Here is a 21,278-nt window from a genome sequence, read left to right as displayed (position 1 = left end):
GCTGCTTGGTCAGTGGGACATGAAACTCTTGATTTCAGGGTTGTGAATTCAAGTCCCACACTGAGCGTAGAGATTACTTAAAAACAGAATCTTGGGGATCCCTGGGTGGCTCAGCGGTTTGGCGCCTGCCTTTGGCCCGGGGTGTGATCCTGGAGTCCCGGGATCGAGTCCCACATCAGGCTCCCTGCATGGAGCATGCTTCTCCCTCTGCCTGTGTCTCTGCCTCTCTCTGTGTCTCTCATGAATAAATAAATAAATCTTTCAAAAAAAAAATAAAAACAGAATCTTTTTATTTTTATTTTTTTAAAGATTTTATTTATTTATTCATGAGAGACACAGAGAGAGAGGCAGAGACACAGGCAGAGGGAGACGCAGGCTCCATGCAGGGAGCCTGATGTGAGACTCAATCCCAGGACCCCGGGATCACCCTGAGCTGAAGGCAGACGCTCAACCACTGAGCCACCCAGGGGTTCCAATGTTTTTGTTTTAAGTTCAATTTAACTATATGAGAAATGGATTAATCATGTAAGAAAAAAAACCTAATTAAGGAGCTTCTGAAGATTACTATATATACACACATACATACACACATGCACACACACACACACAAACTCTTTGTACTTTGTGTTTATATTGTCAATATGAAGAACTTGGAAAAAAATCTTGTGCTCAGGTTCATATCCCAAGTAATCAAAGTTAACACTTAGCAGGACACCGGGTCAACCTATCACTCATGTAACATTCCTGCCCAAAGCGTTTCCTCTGAAATTTCTTGGGGTTATGTAATCTGTCAAACCCAAATGGAGGGACATTTTATTTATTTATAAAGGTTTTTATTTGAGAAACAGTGAGAGAGTGAGAGAGAGAGCATGAGCGGGGTGCAGGGGTAGAGGGAGAAAGGAGACTCCCTGCCGACACGGGCCTTGATCCCAAGACCCTGGGATCATGACCTGAGCCAAAGATAGATGTTTAAAATGACTGAACCACTCAGGTGGCTCACATCTTTAAAAAACGGTGTTCAGAACTGGGAGGGCAGCCCTAGTGGCGCAGCGGTTTAGTGCTGCCTGTGGCCCAGGGTGTGATCCTAGAGACCAGGGATGGAGTCCCATGTCTGGCTCCCTGCATGGAGCCTGCTTCTCCCTCTGCCTGTGTCTCTGCCTCTCTCTCTCTGTGTCTCTCATGAATAAATAAAATCTTAATAAGAGTGAATCTAGGTCAAAGTCTGTAGTTTACTATACTGAACTTTCTTGAATGACTGAAATGCTTAAGTTTTTTTCTTTTAAAGATTTTTATTTATTTATGAGAGAGACACACACAGAGAGAGAGGCAGAGACACAGGCAGAGGGAGAAGCAGGCCCCATGCAGGGAACCTGACCTGGGACCCGATCCCGGGTCTTCAGGATCACACCCTGGGCTGAAGGTGGCACTAAACTGCTGAGCTACCCAGGCTGCCCAAGTTTATTTACTTATTTTATTTATTCATGAGAGAGAGAGAGAGAGAGGCAGAGACACAGGCAGAGGGAGAAGCGGGCTCCATGCAGGGAACCCGACGCAGGACTCGATCCCATGTCTCCAGGATCAGACTCCGGGCTAAAGGCAGCGCTAAACCGCTGAGCCACCAGGGCTGCCAAAATGTTTTTTAAAAAAGATTTTATTTACTTAACAGAGAGAGAAAGCATGTGTGCATGCATACATAAGCAGGGGAACAGTGGGCAGAGGGAGAAGCAGACTCCCTGCTGAGCAGGGAGCCTGATGTGGGGCTCGATCCCAGGACCCTGGGCTTATGACCTGAGCCAAAGACAGACATGTAACCAACTGAGCCACCCAGGCACCCCTTAACTGGTTTTAAAAAAAGAAAAAATAGCACTTCCTAGTTTTATTATAACAAATTTAGTGTATCTTCCTGTAAAAAAAATGAAAATATAAATGCTTCATACTTGAGTATAGAGCTTACGTGTTAGCCTTCAAATTACGAAGCAGACGTTTGCCAACTTGATACAAAGGCACAGAAGCTTATAACCACATTTATTAGAAAAATATCACCAGCTGGAAGTTCCTTTCTTTGAATGCTGAAGATATGCTCTATGGCACCTTTCTGTCTGCTTTCATCAAGCTCCCCTCAATACGGCAGGAATCCCAGTCTCTGGATGCTCAGAGGCCAAGGGATGGCCCCGTTCCACCTGGGACCCCACCCGGCCCACCCCAGGTGTCAGGAAGCAGCACTGCCTAAGCCAGGCCTACTGTTTCCACCAGACGGCCCTGGAGTCCAACAGCTGGAGAAATGAGGCACCTGAGGTGCCAGCAGCTGCAGCGGCAATCCTGTCTGCCCATGGAGCTTGCAATTCACCTTTTCTTTACAAACTTCTTTCTGGAAGCATTAGGATTTAACCGCCTCCTGCCCGCTCCCAAGGCGTTGTCTCGGATCTGCAGGGTGGCTGACCGGCTGGAGATGTCATTCTCGGCAAAGGGAGACACCCCCGCGATGTAGTCAGGGGCAAACACGTCTGTTTTCTGTCTGGCCTTTCGGGAGAGTCTCAGCTGAGGGAAGCGCTGGTCCTCGGTCAGATGGGGGTTGATGGCGTATTTGCCCCCTTTGGGAGTGGGAAGGGAATACTGCAAACAAGATGAGGAAAGGCCATGAGGATGGGGCACCCTATCCAAACAAGCCCAATCCTGTTAACGTCAAGCACCCTGATGGTTCTGGATGCAGGCAGAGAACATCACGGAGTCACTACACACCCTCGGCCGACAACGGAGTTACCTCCAGACACAGAACTCTGGCAAGCAGGTGCCATTTTCAGTGGTGGGGGTTTAGTTATTCTGAAACAGGTACTGTAGGACTGAGCAAGTAATCATGGAAAGTGGTGTAAAGATAAAAGGGAGGGGTAGGATGAACTTTGCTCGGTTGAGATGGAACTTAACTCATTTTAAGACTCAGACACGTAATAGAAGATACTCCCGTGCATATTTATGTATGTTCGCTTACACTTACAAACTCTGTCCGCTGTGGGCTGAGAAATCTCTGACTCCCTAGGGCAATGAGCCCACCCGCCCACCCTGTGCTCAGCTCTTTGCTTCAAAAAACCATTTTCCCTATGGAATGAGAGCTCCAGAGAGAAGTGGCTGATGCCAGGGCAGGGACAGCATTAGAAGAGCAGAGAGCCAGAAAGTAAGACCATGTTCAAGGAACAACCGGGATGTTTAAATGCCAAGCTTATCTCTGATCTCCCCCACGGCTGATCTCCCCCACGGCTGCCAGGGGACGGGGAGATCTGCGACTCACCCGGAGGCCCCGCGGGTTGAGCACCTTCGGGTTGCGGGAGAAGTGCATGTGGAGGCTTCCATCATCGCTGACAGTCACAGACACCTTCTTCAGGGTCTTGTTTCCACAATGGGAACAGAACACTCGGCTCATGTCAGATGTTGTCCTGGAGACACAAAAGGCAAAGCTCTGCACTGAGGCCACAGGCGGCAAGCCCCGTCCCCAGAGTACAAGGTGAGTCAGGGTGTCAGAGGAGGAGGACAACAAGAGAATGGGGAAGGCCCAGGAGCCCCCTAACACGCCAGAGACCACGGCCGCTCGGCCTCACGCTGCTGCTACAAGCAAGCTGCCGCCACATGCTCCACGGGAAACGGCACATGAAATGACGCAGGCAGCAAATCAGCGCACGTGAAAACTGAGCAGAATGTCGTTACACTGGTAATGAAGACTTACTGAACTGTTAGGCATTATTCCACAAGTTTGACATCAAAGCAATCCTATGGAGCTGCCATTATGTCCATCCTATAGACGGGGAAGCTGAGGCAGGTAAGGTAGCTTGCTCAAGGTCACAGAGCCAGTATTTGGTAAATGCAAGCCCAAGGAACCTGGGTTCACAACCAATGCTCTTAACATCACCATACCTAGCCAAGGGGCATTGTTACTCACTTCCCACATCGTGCGCTGCAATGTCAGCCAGGGTATTGAGCCAGGAGGTGGCTCCAGAAGTACCCAGGATGTCCTAATGAGTCACACAGGAAACACTGACCAGCGGCTCGTTGGGTGGGTGTGGGTGTGGAGGGCTGGCCCTGAGGCCTCCCCTCTCTCCTACCCACTTGAGCCCCAACAGGGGATCTTGGACAGGAAAATCTGCCACTGCCAAGGACTAAGTGGCAGGGTTGATACCTGTCCTTGAGGAATTCTCCCTCAATTCCCCGTGGTCAGGAGATGAGCTGTGAATCTCCTGAGGAGCCGAATCCTTTACCGGCAAGTCTCTGAGAGTAAACCAAGCGCCTCTCGACAGACACTAGGAACTAATTATCCTGTGTAAGAAACCGTCCAGTCACTGGGGCTCATCTCACAAGAATGGAGAACATTTCTAAGAGCTGCTAAGAGTGAGTGTCCATTTGGGGGAACTTGGCGTTTTGTAACAAAGGGCATTGGAGGAAATGGGGTTTCCGGAAGCAGGCGTACAGAGGCTGGTGCTGGGGCAGGGCCCCCGTGCCATGAGTGACTGGTTGTTTTGAAGCCGACAGGGGAGCAATGGTCCATTTAGGCAACTTTACCCTCAGTGGGAAAGCCCTTAGGGACCTAAGGAGGCACCTTGCTGCTTCAGAAACTTCCATGCGGGCCTCTGCACTGAAAGGTTCCGCAAGATGATTGACATGATGGCTACGAAATCTAGACCGAAGCTACGGAAAGGTTGTAAGCCACCATAGCGTTAAGATCACAGGGCCATGCTCCACCAGCAAGACTGCAGTACAGGGTCTTCTGCTCCAAGTAGGTCTCCAGGACCCTGGGGCCTGCCCGCTGAACACCAGCCCCCACTACAAGAACCAACTCAAGAGCCAGAAGAGAAATGGAAGAGAAGGGCATGATCCATGAACTAACAGTTCACCTGAGCGGACAACTTCCTATGTTCCAGATACACACTCCTATAAACTATCAGCTTTTTCAATTTACCTAAGAAAAATCTGAAGCACTAAGAAGTTCACCAACTTCTGAAAAGCTACTGCGAGACAAAATCTGGATCTGACCCTGTACGATCTGAATCCATCCCATTTAAAAAAAAAAAAACAAAACAAAAACCAAAGAGCACAATGAACCCCCATGGGCCCCTCACTCCACTTCAACAACCATCAGTTGATGGCCACCCTGTTCCATCTCTACCACAACCTACTCTTCCCACCTGAGTATTATCTCAGAGCAAATCCCAGGCATCATTTCATCCATAAACATTTTAGTACATAGGTTAAATGATGGGGGTTCTTTGCTCATAACCCACACCTTTAATCCTACGACTAAGATAAGATAGGCGATCAGGTGACCTCTGTCCAGAGGTTTTAGCGCTCTGGTGGGGACAGAACCTAGCTGCCTCTGAAAGACAAGGCAGAGGAAAACCCACAAACAAGGTTCTCCTTCAGAAAATTGACAGACGGGACAGAAAGACAAGAGTTCAACAGAGAGGCAGTGGGTCCAGATGATCAGCTACGTACTTGAAACAGCCGTGGCAGCGCAGGATGTAGCTCCGGGCCTCACGGATCAGCATGCCATTCACCGCCAGCACGTGCAGCCCCATCTGAAGCAGAACATTCTGCAACCAACAAGTTAAAGCACAAATAAAGTCAGCAAGACCAAATTCTCTTTTGACATCTGTATAGTCACTGTTAAAGGGCTTCACAAAGGCTGGTTTGCTTCATAAAGGACTTCTGCTAAGGGAAAGTGAGCTGAGGGTGCCTCTCAAGACAGGTAACAAGGACGAAGACCTAGTTTTCTCTGGTCTTTCAAGGGTCCAGGTCTTCCGCCAGGGCCCCCTCTCGTTTTTAAAAAATTATTTATTTATTTATTCATAACAGATACACACAGAGAGGCAGAGACACAGGCAGAGGGAGAAGCAGGTGCCATACAGGAAGCCTGACGCGGGACTCGATCCAGGGTCTCCAGGATCACACCCCAGGCTGAAGGTGGCGCCAAACCACCACCAGGGCTGCCCCAGGGCTCTTAACAAAGACATTTATCTTGTCAAAGGCAAATACACTCTTTTCAGAGCTGGAAACCTCTACTTTTTCTAAGTTCCTAAGCATGGAAGGTACGGAAAACCATCCAGAGACCATGAATGGTAAACATTAGAAACTTAACACATGATATTTTGTCACTACCTTGATTCTCTACTCTCCAACCTAAACTACAAATAATTAAAGAGCACAGGTAAAGTTTCTAGAACCAGGAAAAGTAGTATCACAAGGTAGAGCTGTACATATCCCCAAACCTCAGAGGGATCCCTGCCCACGAGAAGTTATAAAATAGAGCCTAGGGCCAGCCAACGCCCATCCACCCACCTGCATGGCAAAGTCTGTAGTCACACAGCCAACCCGCACACCCTTCGGGACGGCACACTGCTCCAACTCCCGCTGGATCTGCTTGATGTTGCTGGGTGTTATCCATCCACCCCCGTCATCATCACTATCCTCGTCTTTACTTTCTTCAAATCCATTCTCTCCTTCCTCATCTTCCTCACTTGGAACATCATCACCTTTGTCAAGCTGAAACAACAGAATTCTCAAATTCCTAGCCCCACAGGAACAGCAGGAAGACACTGGCATGTTGTCACCAGGAGATCATAAATCAAGGCCTTACCAGCAGCTCCTGCAGTTCACGATCAATATTAGGCAAAGGGTTTCTCCAGAACATGAAGGAACTGAATTCTAGGTTCTCAGGCTCAGCAGCTGGATGTCCACATTGTACTGTTTCTCGTGGGGGTTTAGGCTGAGGTTAAAAGAATAATAATTTTATTCTTTTGATTGAGAGCATTATAGATGCAATGACAGAGAAGTTGGATCAGACAGGGCTGGACTAACTAGAAATTAGCCTGGATAAATATAGCTCACTGTAAAGAATTTGTGGAGATGGGACATGTAGCAGAAGAGGGCATGAGAGCATGGCCTGTCTAAGGCATTACCTTTGAAGGCAGATGGAAACCAGAAATGTATAGAGGAGTTTCTGGGTGCTGACTTGATGAGCTCACTTTAACCTTTAAAAAGAAAAGAAAAAAGTGCCAACCCTAAGCAGAAAAATACGGTTTGAAAATTCAGTATGGAAGAGTAAGTAAAATAAACAGAAAAAACACTTTCCCAATGGTTACTGAAAATTGGGAAACAAAAATAATTATTCAGTGATTCCACTAGTGCCAAATAAGCACTTTAAAACATTTCTTTTTTTTTGTCTTCATAAATAAAGCTCTGATGAACACATTATTATTATTTTTTAAAGATTTTATTTATTCATGAGAGACACACACACAGAGAGAGAGAGAGAGAGAGAGAGAGAGAGAGAGAGAGGGGCAAAGACATAGGCAGAGGGAGAAGCAGGCTTCATGCGCGGAGCCCGACGTGGGACTTGGTCCCGGGTGTCCAGGATCACACCCTGGGCTGAAGGTGGCGCTAAACCGCTGAGCCACCCAGGCTGCCCCATTATTTCTAAACTTGCATATATCGGGTTCTTCTGGTTCTTCTTCCACCTAAGTTTTATACTTAGGATCAATGCCTAAGAGTAAAACTGCTGGATCAAAAGATACAGTATTATTCTTTAAAGATAGATGTTTTGGGATCCCTGGGTGGCGCAGCGGTTTGGTGCCTGCCTTTGGCCTAGGGCACGATCCTGGAGACCCAGGATCGATTCCCACATCGGGCTCCCGGTACATGGAGCCTGCTTCTCTCTGCCTGTGTCTCTGCCTCTCTTTCTCTCTCTGTGACTATCATAAATAAATAAAAATTAAAAAAAAAAAAAAAATTAAAAAAAAAAAAATAAAATAAAGATAGATGTTTTAAAGCTTCTGATACAAAATATCTAACTCCTGGGGCACCTGGCTGGCAAAGTGAGTAAAGCATGAGACTCTTATCTCAGGGTGTGAGTTTAAGCCCCACAAAGAACTTACTTAAAAGAAAAAAAAAAAAAAAAAAAAAAGGGACACCTGGGTGGCTCAGTGGTTAAGTGTCTGCCTTGGGCTTAGGGCATGATCCCGGGATCCAAGATGGAGTCCTGCTTCGGGTTCCCTGTGGGAAGCCTGCTTCTCCCTCTGCCTGTGTCTCTGCCTCTGTGTGTCTCCCATGAATAAATAAATAAATCTTAAAAAAAAAAAAAAAAAAAAAGAAAGAAAGAAATACAGTGTCTGAGTTCAAAATACTCAGGGCTGGGGTCAGTAGAAATGAAACCTGACAGATCATGACATAAGTGTGGAGACATAGTAATGGGAACACGGGGTCCATCATACTATTTATTCCCTCCACTTCTGTGTATCTGATAGTTTCTGAAATAAAGTTGGAAGAAAACCAATAATCTTCCTGACTTACCTTTTCTGGTTCTCGTTTTAGGTGTGACACCCCAACAAACTCTGCTTCTAATTGATAGGTGAGTGCCAGCACTTGGATATCTGTGGCAGAAAGGCTGGGATAATCTCCAGTTTTCTTTGAAAACTCAGTCACTGTAAAGAGGGTCCCAAATCGCATTAGAAACAAGACTTATAACCATAGATAACCAAAGAGACTGAAAAGAACTCAGGATCAATATCCCAGAAATCCTCTTAATACTTTCGTCCAGGGATCCCTGGGTGGCGCAGCGGTTTGGCGCCTGCCTTTGGCCCAGGGCGCGATCCTGGAGACCCGGGATCAAATCCCACGTTGGGCTCCCGGTGCATGGAGTCTGCTTCTCCCTCTGCCTATGTCTCTGCCTCGCTCTCTCTCTCTGTGTGACTATCATAAATAAAAAAAAAAACAAAAACAAACAAAAAAAAACTTTCGTCCATGTCCTTATGCTTTTCTACTCACTGTTGAGACATTTGTATTCTCTATCATTAAAATTCACTCTAGTTAGGTTGACTATGACATCTTTATCTAGCACAGATTACTAGAAAGTCACTGAAAGGGACACCTGGGTGGCTCAGTGGTTGTGTGCCTGCCTTTGGTTACACATGATCCTGGAGTCCCGGGATCGAGTCCCACCTCGGGCTCCCTGCATGGAGCCTGCTTCTCCCTCTGCCTGTGTCTCGGCCTCTCTCTCTGTGTCTCATGAATAAATGTATTAAATTTTTTAAAAAACTGTATTTATCCTTAAAAAAAAGTCACTGAGAGCATGTTTGCAACTGATGAGTTCATGAATTCCTCATTATGTCGGAATAGAAGGTCTCTTCTCAGCTCTAAAATTCTTTGATTCTTAGAATAACCATCTGGATTAATAGCATATTCAGATTCCAAAGTAGGATGAAAAATTCAGTCAATAACTTGTAGTCTACGATGAAACAAAATTATTGGAGGCTCTGCAACGACTCTGCTTTGTAACAGTAGCACTCACCTTTCCTAAAAAGCGGCTCTAGACAGGGCTACAGTGTACAGGGCGCTCACCGTGCACCAGCAGCTCTGGCACTAACAGCCTTTTCCATTTCATCCTCCAACCAAATCCTAGCAAACACCATCAGCTCTTCCGCGGGGGGGTGAAGTGACCTGCCTGCGGTCAGTAGCCGGCCGGGCCCGGCGGGTTCCTGACCCGGGGAGTCCCTGGCCCCGTGACCTCCCGGAGGCCACGCGCCCCGAGGGGGTGGCCGGGGGCGCCGCTTCGCCGCCAGCCCCGGGGCAGGGGCACTCACCCAGGCGCACGTATTCTGGGCAGGGCTCCTTGAAACGCAGCTCGTAGGGCAGGACGGCGAGCCGCCGCCGAGTGGCCTTGTCCCGAATCTCGCTCACCACATCCCGGACGGTGTAGATGTTCTTCCCGATGTCCTGCGGGGACGCCCGCCCAGCTCACGCGCATCCACGCCACGCAGTGCGCCGCCCGACCTCCCGCCCTACGTCAGGGGCCGCCAGCCCAGACGCTGCCCCTCTCGGCCGGGGCTCTCCGTACCTGCAGAGCCGCATCTCGCAGAAACGCCCCGGCATCGGCCACAACGTGCTCCACCGCCGCCATCTTGGCCGAACGCGCGCTCAGGGCGCCTGCGCACCGGGCTGGCCCCGCCCCTCACATCCGGGCCTCTGGGAGCCGCGACGTCCCGCTGTGACTTAGCGGCGCCTCCTGGCGGCCGGATGGGCATGTCCCGGCTCAAGGCTACCTGCGCGCCGGCGCCACGTCGCCCGCCGCCCGGCCAGGTGTGGGCGGGGCCAAACTCTGGGCGACCCCTGAGGGGAGGGGCCTCGGCGTCCCTCCCTTAGCGCCTCCTTTACCTTCAAATGCAAAACCTGTAGAAGTCTCGTTACGGCTCGGGCAATAGAGAGAAACTGCAGAGCATTTAAAGATCACAAGTCAGGAGACGGGCCGTGTTCTACGGGTCAGGGAAGCTACTCGGGACAGCGAGGTTCGCCAACATGCGCGGCACTTGGTTTAAGGTCAGCCCCGGGGCGACTGTTGCCCTCGGATCGTGGGTGCGGCCTGCGTACAAAACAAAACCCGACAAACCGACCCCCAGCCACTTTCTCGTCCCCTATGCTCTGCTGACCGCTTCATTTTGAGGGTCTTTGACATCCTCACCCACTTTTCTAAGCAAGGCACATCATTTGCTAGCAAATAATTCTTTGCTGGATGGAACTGAAGGGCGTTTTATTTTTAAAGATTTTATTTATTTATTCGTGAGAGACGCAGAGAGAGGGGCAGAGACCCAGGCAGAGGGAGAAGCAGGCTCCACGCAGGGAGCCCGAGGTGGGGCTCGATCCCGGGTCTCCAGGGTCATGCCTTGGGCTCAAGGCAGGCGCTAAACCCCTGAGCCACCCGGGCTGCCCTGAAAGAATTTTAGATTCTTTCTTAGATTTCTCAATTCCTTTTCAACTCTGATATTCTATAATTATGAGATCTGGCCTGTTAAAATTCATGCTGGAGAATTTCAGGAGAATGATGACGTGGGTTTTCTGTCATTCATCTTCAGCGACGCCGAGTTATTCCAAGCCTCCTTTGTCAAGTCCCCAATCGTATCCCTCGATTATAATTTATCCATCCTGCCCCCGAAAGTCCCTCAGTGCCCTAGGCATCCCCTTCCGCAGTTGCCCAAGTTCCTTCTTTCCCCAGACATCTGTCTCAACTTTTCTTAACGTTTTTTCTCTTTCATCTCCAGGGCCAGTGGCTCCTGTCCTACCTGCCCTGCCTGAAAGAGCACGGTGGAAGGCTGTTTTCTAATGCGCTAGTTCATCATATCAATTTTTTTCCAGCTTTCTATTTCTCTGCATAATTTTTTATTTATTTTTTATTTTTTAATGATACTCACACACACAGAGAGAGAGAGAGGCAGAGACACAGGCAGAAACAGAAGCAGGCTCCATGCACCAGGAGCCCGACGTGGGATTCGATCCCGGGTCTCCAGAATCGCGCCCTGGGCCAAAGGCAGGCACCAAACCGCTGCGCCACCCAGGGATTCCCTCTCTGCATAATTTGATATTGCTGACCACCTCCCCTTTCTGGGCTGTCTCTCCTCCCCTGACTTTGGTAATATTTAAGGATCTGGTCCCCCTGCCTCTCTGCTGGCTTCTCGTGCTCCTTCACTGGATTCTGTTCTGCCTTGCACACAGCGCACCTCTGCCTTGCCTTCTTTGTCCTTTAAGTGCTCTCCTTTAGCAATATTATCTATCCTCAAAGCTTCATTTATTACATTATAGGAATGCCTCCCAAATCTTTAGGTCCTATCTCTATTTATTCCCCCGATCTAGCCTTCTGGAAACATCCATCTAAAAATTTTAGGCATCTTCGCTTGTCAATTAAAATTGATGTAATTATCTCTTAACTTTTTTTAGTCATTAGAGTTATTTTTTTACTAATGGCATTTCCAACAAAGGCACTCAAGGTAAGAATCTCTGAGTCATCTGAATTCCTACGTTCTTTTTTAAAAAAAGATTTTATTTGAGAAAGAGAGAAAGAGCATGAGTGGGGGTGAGGGGCAGAGGAAGAAGGAAAGAGAGAATCCCAAACAGACTCCCCACTGATTGTGGAGCCTTACACCAGGCTCAATCCCAGGACACTCAGTCCTACCACCTGAGCGGAAATCAAGAGTTGGAATGCTTGACTGAGCCACTCAGGCTCCCCGTCCTCACCCACGCCTTCTTTTTTAACCCATACTCCCCTTGATGCCACTTCTGAAATATTTGGGATGTCTGTGACTCCTCTACATTTATTCCTTTACTCTAGATAAGTTTTAATCTCATGCCTAAAAAATATAATACACTCAACACTAGTGTTCTTGTCTCTCCTTCTTTAATTGATTTCTCCTGTTGCCTAAAAAGGGAGGGAGGATGTGGGAACTGGACTCCATAATAGAAGAGGTTTATTAAAGTTGATAGTAATAGTTCTGTAAACCCTAGGAAGAATGATCTAGATCAGTGGTTCTCAAACTTGAGCGGGCATCAGAATCACCTAGAGATCTTATAAAAACAGATGGATAGGGATGGCTGGCTCAGTCTGTGGAGCATGCAACTCTTCATCTTAGGGTCCTGAGTTTGAGCCCCACATTGAGTGTAGAGGTTACTTATAAATAAAATCTTTAAAAAAACCTCACAGAAATGGATGTTTAGGCCTCATTTTCAGATTCTGATATGTAAGGGCACCTGGGTGGCTCAGTGGTTGAACATCTATCTGCCTTTGACTCGGGTCGTGATCCCACAGTCCTGGGATTTTTTTTTTTTAAGATTTTATTTATTTATTCATGAGACACACAGAGAGAGGCAGAGACACAGGCAGAGGGAGGCTCCCTGCAAGGAGCCTGATGTGGGACTCAATCCCTGGACCCTGGGATCGTGACCTGAGCCAGAGGCAGACGCTCAACCACTGAGCTACCCAGGCGCCCCAATAAATAAATCTTCTTTTAAAAAAGATTCTGATTTGTAGATATGGACAGTGCCTGAGAATTTTTCTTTTTTAAGATTTTATTTATTTATTCATGAGAGAGAGAGAGAGAGAGAGGCAGAGACACAGGCAGAGGGAGAAGCAGGCTCCATTCAGGGAGCCCCACATGGGACCTATCCCAGGACTCCAGGATCGAAGGCAGGGGCTAAACCGCGGAGGCAACCAGGGATCCCAGAATTTGCATTTCTAACAAATTTTTGGTGATGCTGCTGCTGCTGACCTGAGGACATACTTGAGAACCACAGATTTAGGCGAATAGTCAGGAAAAGAAAGATTGGGCTTTAGGCCATTCATTTTCCCGTAAACATTGAGAATATCTATTAATATAGAAGGTATCTTGACACCTTGTATCTGTCATTTTTAATGGTATTTTAATCCCTTTTCTGTTTTCCTGTAACATGAGTCTCCAAGTCCCCTAAAGACTTAGAAGGAAACTAATTTATTCAAAAAATATGTATTGAGAGCTAATTTATATCACCATGGGTTGGGTGATGTAATAAAATGATATTTAATGTAGTGTGAAAGGGCACCCTCAGAGTTTGTGACCTGGGAGCCAGTTCTTTAAGGACAAGTAGGGCAAAGGCACTGAGTTATGAAAGTCCAGGTGGTGTTCAGGAAATTGAAGGTATGTGTGTAGTGTGTGTGGTAACTGAGGATACCTGAAGACAGGATCTCTCAGAGGTGAGTGAAGTGAGCCTTGAAACAGTTCAATTTTTTGAAGTTTATGGTTTTTCATAAGGTAAAGAGATCTAAAACATGGTTACAAAAATTACGGTCACTTTACACAGTTTACATGAATAAATCAACACTTTGAAACACAGGTAGAATGATTCAACATTTAACTATTGGAGATAACGTCAACTTTTACATGCAAACCCTTTATGAAAGAGAAGGGTCTTGTGTGCCAGTAAAGATTTGAGTTCATTTCCAGGCCTGGAGGCTACAAAACTTTTCACTTAACAGTGGGCTAGGGAAGAGAAAAACTTGATGAAGAAGAAATACCATGTGAAATCAATGTATCCCTAGAATTCCTTTGAACATTCTTGGGAGTGTCCCATACTTTTTGTCTCTGTCCTTGCCTGTTTCTTCTTCTTCCAGAAAATTGTCCTGGCCAATCACTACTTAGTCTCCAAGAAGCAGATCAGTGTATCCTCTGTAAACCAGTCTCTGATAACTCAAATCAGATTTTCCTCCAAGGACAGATTTGAACTTTTCTTTCTCATCACTTTTAAGACGTTTTTAGTTTTGTTGTTCAGTGAGCAGTTATTATTTCTTCTTTGCATTGTAATTAATTGTGTGTCTTCTTTAAGTAGTTTGGAAATCAGGGACTGTTGTTTTAGGGGTCTTTTTCTTCAAATGATCATTTCAGTCTGCTTTTTAACTTTTGGGGGACATTTTTATGAAAATATACTTCAAATTCTTTGGTATGTCTTTTAAAAAAATTCTTCCAAGCTGTAGGATCTACAGCAATGTGTTCAATGCTCAATAAGTGTTGATGAAATCTATTCATTTAGCAGTTTACTTAAAGACACCTCCTGTGGGCTAGACACTGCTTTAGGAGCTGGGATATGACTCCTGTCTTCCTAATTCTTGTAGTGGGAAACAGATTACATATACACACATGCATATATTCATATATGACTCAGTGATAAATATGAGGAAATATGAAGAAAAAAATAAAGCAGGAAGGGGGGCTAGTAGAAGTAAGAGATGGGTTGCATGTTCATTTATTTATTTTTAAAGATTTTATTTATTTATTCATGAGAGACAGAGAGAGAGAGAGAGAGAGAGAGAGGCAGGCCCCTCTTGGGGAGCCAGATGTGGGACTTGATCCCGGTAATCTGGGATCATGCCCTGAGCCAAAGGCAGACGCTAAACTGCTGAGCCACCCAGGCGTCCTGTTTTTTTTTGTTGTTGTTGTTGTTGCATGTTTAAATAGGGTGATCAGGGGATCCCTGGGTGGCTCAGTGGTTTAGCACCTGCCATTGGCTCAGGGCATGATCCTGGAGTCCTGGGATGGAGTCCCACATCGGGCTCCCTGGATGGAGCCTGCTTCTCCCTCTGCCTGTGTTTCTGCCTCTCTCTCTCTCTCTCTCTGTCTCTCATGAATAAATAAATAAAATCTTAAAAAAAAATAGGGTGATCAAGAAAGGCTTTCCTGTGATAATTGGGCAAACATCTGGTGAGAGATGAGGGGGTCAGCCATCTGACTACCTGGAGAAAGAGCTTTCCAGGCAAAAGGAAAAGGAAGTCCAAAGGCCCTGAGGCCAGAGTGGCTAAAGCAGAGTACTGAGGGAAGAGTAACTGGAGATGAGGTGTGGGTAAGGATCGTGGAGGTCCTCATAGGTCCCCATAGGTCCCCATATATGCCTTAGGTCTTAATGTTTAATCCCTTAAAGCACGATTGTGAGCATGTTTGCCTAGTCCTTTCTTTTGGTGAACATCTACTCAAACGTCACCAAATCAAGGGATCCTTTCCTAATTCCTCTGGAATAGAATTAGTAAAACTCCCTTCAGTGGAACTAAAGAAATTTTAAGTTTCATAAATGGAATTAACGTAGAGTTTAAGGTATTAAGAGAGGCCTGCATCTCCTTGAAATGCCAACTCCTGGCTCCTGGATTTGGAATGGGAATAGGAAAAGTAGAGACCAAGCGCTCAACCAATTTAATTTGCATGCATGATAGGTTCCCTCTAAATTCAAAAATCCAAAAATAACAGAATAATTAATTCACAGTGCTTAAGGCTAATTAAGTCATTAGTATTAATTTTAGTTAATGGTGAGGAGCGAAAAAAAATTGAGTCTTCATTCAACTTGTCAAAGCTGAAGGTCTATACTATTAGTACAGAATGTTAATTTAAAATGTACTTTGTAATTAATAAATTTCTGCTTTGTAGATTAAGGGAACAGGGATTAGTTCGGTGTGGTGGGGCATTGTATGAACCCAACCAGGGGTTCTGACGCTTTCCTACCCGAGCTTCATGTCACAAAAACGTCTGCTCCATAAAGGCTTCTGTGTTTCTAGAGCCTAGTATGGTGCCTGGTACCTAAGCATAGGGCTGCCTGATACAGCAAGTAAAAACACAGAATGCCCAAGTTTTCCACTTAACAACAAATACTTTTTTCTTTTTTTAAAGATTTATTTATTTATGATAGACAGAGAGAGAGAGAGAGAGAGAGAGAGAGAGAGAGAAAGAGACACAGGCAGAGGGAGAAGCAGGCTCCATGCAGGGAGCCTGACGTGGGACTCGATCCCGGGACTCCAGGATCAGCCCTGGGCCGAAGGCAGGCGCTAAACCGCTGAGCCACCCAGGGATCCCCCAAATACTTTTTTTTAATCATAGATGCGAATCTGTAGTCCGTGTACAGAGACGTTCTCCCATGTGTAGTACTACCACGCAGTAGTTAGGGCACATCTACGTATTGCATAGTCGATCATTTGAAATTCAAATTTAACTGCGTGTCTGTATTTACTGGGTAACCTCAAGGAGCTCAATGATATTTGCGGACTTGATTGGCCTCCCCTCACCTGTAAAATGGGGCTAATGATAGACCCGCCTCCGGGGTTGATGGGAGGGACGCAAGCGCCCGGCACACGGTGAGCCTTCAGCTTGTTTCCTCGCTCCGGGGCCGCGTGGCGGGCGGGAACCCCTTCCACTTCCAAACGCGGGAAGGATACGAAGCTCGGCTCCCCGCAGGGGCGCCCGAGGCCGGCCTAGGTGGCCCACACCTGCGGGGCCGGCCAGCCTCTTCCGGGTCAGGTGACCGCGCGAGGTCACGTGACCCGGCCCGAGTGCGGGCGGTGGAAGGCGGAAGTGGGAGCGGGGCTGGGCGCCGCTTCTGTGGCCGCGGCAGGTAGCGAGCGCCGGCGCGACGGGCGCGGGGGGCGCGGCGGGCTGGCGGGGCGGGGGGTGCGGGGCGGGCGGGGGGCGGGGGGCGGGGGGCGGCGGGCGGCGCGCGGCGGGCCGGCGCGGCGCGGCCGGGGCGCCGGGGGGCGGCGGCTTCCTGTGGGAGGGGCCTGGCGCGGCGGTTCCGGCCTCCGAGGAGGGGTGTCCCGCTCCCGCCCGAGCGCGGTGGGCGTGCGGCGGCGGCCCGCGCGGGGGGCGCTCGTAGGTGGGCGCGGGGCCGGCGGCCGCGGCGGCCGGAGCCCCGCCGGGAGGGGGAGCCGCCCGCGGGGCGGGGACGAGGAGGCGTGACCTTCGTGGAGGGACCGGGACCGGGACCGGGGAAGGGGCGACTTGGGGGCGAGCTGCAGGGGCGGCCTGAGATGCGCGTGGAGGGGGAGGCGAAGTTGGAAGGAGGTGCTGTGTGAGCCCCGCCGGGAGCCCCTGCCTTCCTTCCTCGTTGGACGGGGTTGTTAGCCGAGGCTTTGATGTCGGTCCCAATCAGTTTTTAAACTTGAGGAAGGACCACAGAGTCTCGGTCGTGTTGCTTTCGTCACGCCCACCCAGTTTGGGTAGGGTTCTGGTGGGTAGGGTTGCACTTCTTGGGAGCCTAGCCCTTCGCATCATCTTTCTTTGAGATTTTCCCAGATCGCATCAACTTGAGAAAAAAAAAAAGACTCTGGCCGTAAAAGGGCTCTTAGCCCCAGCTGTAGACCACGACCTCGCCCAGCACACCTCGGCAGCAGGACTGCAGGAATCTTGGGCAGAGTGTCTGTACTGCTTTCTGACTTTTACTTTTTTTTTTTTTTAGTTTAAATTATTCAGTTTCCTCTACCATGTGACTGCTTATCAAGACAAACTGGAACTTAGGTAGGGTGACTGGGCGGTCTCTGTGTGCTCCTTAGCATTCGCGACCTGAATCTTGATCTTGATATTCAATACCTGTGTTAAAGATGCTTACCCTCTTTTTTTTTTTTTTTCTTTCACGTTTACTAAACTTTGCAGAAATGAAATGAATCTCATGGATGTGTGGTCTTAACTGGAGTAAATGTTCGAATGGGACATTCACAGGAGCCAGAGTCGTGTGGGATTACAAGTAGGGACAAAAATGACTTTGCTGACATATTAAGAAGTTAAAGTTTTTAGCGTATTTGACAAACGTGTAGAAATTAATTTCTGTAGTGGCCTTTGAGTTAGGCTGGGAAGGTATTATTCCCATTTCACAGTGAACAAACAGACCTAAGAGAGAGCGACTTTATTTTTTTTTAAACAAAGTATTACTTCCTTGTTTACTGCTCTCTTTCTTTCCCCCAGACTGCACATCCTTCAAAGGCAGGGCTCATATCTTATTTGGCTACTGCCTTAGTGGCTGGCATGTTGTGGGCACTTGGTAAATATTTGCTGAATAAATAACTTTCTAAAGGTCACATAGCTATACGCGGAGGACGGGAGATTTGAACCCAAGACCTAGCTCTTCTCTTGTCAGACTACTTTCTCATTTTTTTTTTTAAGATTTTATTTATTTATTCATGAGAGACCCACAGAGAGAGAGAGAGAGGCAGAGACACAGGCAGAGGGAGAAGCAGGCTCCATGTAGGGAGCCCGACGTGGGATTCAATTCCAGATCTCCAGGATCAGGCCTTGGGCTGAAGGCGGCGCTAAAGCGCTGAGCCACCCAGGGAGCCCTACCTTCCCGTTTTTTGTTATTGATCCATATGCAAACGATGGGCTTGGGTTAGCTTCTTAGTCTCTTTTGTTTCATGAGGACTTTCTCGGTTACAAAGAGCTTTCACCAACATCTCATTTAATTGTCACCATGATCCTGGGAAGGTCAGGGTTGATTCTATTCCCTGGATGAAGAAACTGAGGCTTTAGATTCCAGAGCTAGTGAATGACTGAGCTGGGATTCAGGCCCACGCCTTTTAGCCTGAGACTCGTTCTCTCCCATTTATAGAGGCAATAAGTTTTATTTTATTTTATTTTTAAAGATTTTATTTATTTATTCATGAGAGACACAAAGAGAGAGAGAGAGGCAGAGACACAGGCAGAGGGAGAAGCAGGTCCCTCTGGGGAGCCCGATATGAGACTCGATCCCGGGTCTCCAGGATCCCCCCCCCCCCCCGGGCCAAAGGCAGACACTCAACCGCTGAGCCACCCAGGTATCCCCAAAAGTTTTATTTTAAAGCATTTTTTGAAGTATAAAAAGTATGACATTTTAATTTTTTTTAAATTTATTTATTTATGATAGTCACACAGAGAGAGAGAGAGAGAGAGGCAGAGACACAGGCAGAGGGAGAAGCAGGCTCCATGCACTGGGAGCCCGACGTGGGATTCGATCCCGGGTCTCCAGGATGGTGCCCTGGGCCAAAGGCAGGCGCTAAACCGCTGTGCCACCCAGGGATCCCAAAAGTATGACATTTTAAAGAAAAAAATAGTATATCTATGACACCAAAAATTGTCAATATGGAATGCAATTGAAGTGTAAAAAACCTATGTAGTATATGGTAGATGCCTCTTCCTGGGAGAACATTCTTTCATTCAATGACTATGTAAGTGCTAGTCCAAGCCAGGCACTGTTCTAGAGTTGTACTCTCCGCTGTTGTTGAGTACTGGAGATATGCTATCGACTACAAAATATACACCAGAGTTTGAAGAGTTAGTTTGAAAAAAACAGTAAACTATGTCATCGATTTTTAAAAATGTTATAACAAGTATAATATTAATATATTACTGTATGCTATATATCATAACATTTTAAGTTTATTGAGTTAAATGCACTATAATTGAAGTTAATCTCACCTGTTTCTTTTTGGTTTTTAAAGTGTGTTTCCTAGAAAATGAAAGATTATATTGGACAGTGCTATTTTTTTTTTTTTTAAGATTTTATTTATTTATTCATGAGAGACACACACAGAGAGGCAGAGACACAGGGAGAGGGAGAAGCAGGCTCCATTCAGGAAGCCCGGCAGGGGACTCAATCCTGGGACCCTGGGGCCATGCCCAGGGTCAACGGCAGGTGCTAAACTGCTGAGCAACTCAGGAATCCCCCTGGACAGTGCTATTCTAAACACTGGGAATATAGTACACAGGAAAAACAAAAATCTCTGCCTTTGTGGATCTTAAATTTAGTGGTAAAAAACAATAAAATAACCTAGTAAAGTGCATATTGTAATAAAGGAGGGAAGTGGAATGTGGAGTGTTGGCTGGGCTTGCAATCTTGCATAGGGTCTTTAGAGAGAAGCCTTCCTGAGAAGGGGACTGGTGAGTGATGATCTGACGCAGGTGAGGGCAAGAAGCTTGTGAGTGGAGATGTTGTAGTGAAGGCAGAAGGGACAACAGGTTCACTACCCCTAAGATTAGGAGCACCCCTGGCAGGTTCGTGGGCCAGCTAGGAGGCTAGGGTGGCTGGAGGGGTGTGAGCAAGGGAGAGTAGTAGGATGAGGTCAAAGAGGTGTTGGGGGCAAGGGGAGAAATGGGCAGATCACGGAGGGCCTCGCAGCCCATTGTAAGGATGATGATTTTTAATCAGAGTGAGTTGGGGTCGTTGGAGGGTTTTGGGCAGTGGTGTAGAAACAACCCACCCTGTTTTTTCTTTTTCTTTTTCTTTTTTTTTTTTTAAGACTAAAAAAAAATTTATTTGAGAGAGAGAACAAAAGCAGGGGGAGTGGCAGAGGGAGGAGAAGCAGGCTCCTCGTTGAGCAGGGAGCCCGATGCTGGGCTCGATCCCAGGACCCTGAGATCATGATCTGAGCTGAAGGCAGATGCCTAACTGACTGAGCCACCCAAGCATACCTACCTCCCAACCTACCTTTTAACAGGCTCACTCTGGTTGCTGTGTGGACAGAGAGTATAGAGGTGCAAAGCTAGAAGCAAGGAATCAAGTTTAAAGACCTCCAAGAATGATGGGAAAGACACAGCCTGGAAGGATGGGTAATGAGTTCATCATGTTTAAATTTTGGTTTTATTGGATGTGTACTGAATGCATATCATTTGTCAGGTATTCTGTTCTTTTATAGTTTTAAAACAAACAACTTCACTGAAGTGAAATGATGTGCATGAGGTCATGTAGCTATGACACAGAAGAGCTGGGGTTTAAATCTTGGTCTTCTGAGTCTAGATCTCATGCGTCCGTAAGATATATGGTAGTGGATATATGAACATAAACTCCTGCCAGAATCAAATCAGCGAGCTGCTTTTGAATGATTCGAGTCACTGTGGACTGTTACAGATTCTGGAATTTCTGAGAGAAAAGGAACAAAAGGGAAGATCTTGTTTCCTTTAAAACGAACTAACTGAATCTTTTTTTTTTTTTTTTTTTGAACTAACTGAATCTTTAGAAGGTTGCAGGCCACTCTGCTCTTCCCAAGCTTGCGAACAAACACTCAGTGATTTAAGTCAAGTGTTAATAACTACTTCCAGGAAAATACCAAATACTAAGGCTTGGCAGGCCTGACCTAGGGCAGGTCCCCTTCCTCTGTGTCACCCGTGCCTTCTGCTTCCTGTTTTGTTGTGAGATCTGCTTTCCATTCTCTTTTGTTATTAGCCTGT

At 47.2% G+C, this 21,278-nt stretch overlaps 2 protein-coding genes across 6 annotated transcripts in view; one reads left to right on the top strand and one right to left on the bottom strand.

The window, feature by feature from the left end:
• Positions 1-2,008: 2,008 nt before the first annotated feature.
• NOB1 (NIN1 (RPN12) binding protein 1 homolog) lies at positions 2,009-10,058 on the bottom strand. Of its 3 annotated transcripts, none has more exons than XM_025426693.3 (9): positions 9,872-10,030; positions 9,618-9,750; positions 8,329-8,459; positions 6,939-7,010; positions 6,617-6,745; positions 6,319-6,522; positions 5,476-5,573; positions 3,284-3,428; positions 2,009-2,613 (listed from the first exon to the last, which is right to left on the bottom strand). In XM_025426693.3, the coding sequence occupies exons 1-9, from the start codon at positions 9,932-9,934 to the stop codon at positions 2,344-2,346; spliced, it is 1,245 nt and encodes a 414-aa protein (XP_025282478.1). In that variant the 5' UTR covers positions 9,935-10,030; the 3' UTR covers positions 2,009-2,343. The 3 variants fall into 3 exon arrangements, with proteins under 3 accessions (XP_025282478.1, XP_048966707.1, XP_048966706.1); XM_049110750.1 differs by having other exon boundaries at positions 8,329-8,408; XM_049110749.1 differs by lacking the exon at positions 9,618-9,750 and having other exon boundaries at positions 9,872-10,058.
• A 6,523-nt stretch (positions 10,059-16,581) lies between these two features.
• The window catches only part of WWP2 (WW domain containing E3 ubiquitin protein ligase 2), a 145,746-nt gene continuing 141,049 nt past the window's right edge, over positions 16,582-21,278 (top strand). The window contains exons 1-2 of one of the 3 annotated variants that reach the window (XM_035717040.2): positions 16,633-16,701; positions 17,542-17,600. The gene's annotated coding sequence lies outside the window, so the exon portion shown is untranslated. Of the gene's footprint in view, positions 16,702-17,541; positions 17,601-20,548; positions 20,661-21,278 lie in introns of those variants that run through there. The other 2 variants (XM_025426689.3, XM_049110748.1) reach the window with 2 other exon arrangements.

Source organism: Canis lupus, chromosome 5 (genome assembly GCF_003254725.2).
Source record: "Canis lupus dingo isolate Sandy chromosome 5, ASM325472v2, whole genome shotgun sequence".
NCBI lineage: Eukaryota > Metazoa > Chordata > Mammalia > Carnivora > Canidae > Canis > Canis lupus.
Note: the sequence above shows the minus strand (reverse complement) of the source record. Positions and strands in the feature narration are given on the sequence as shown.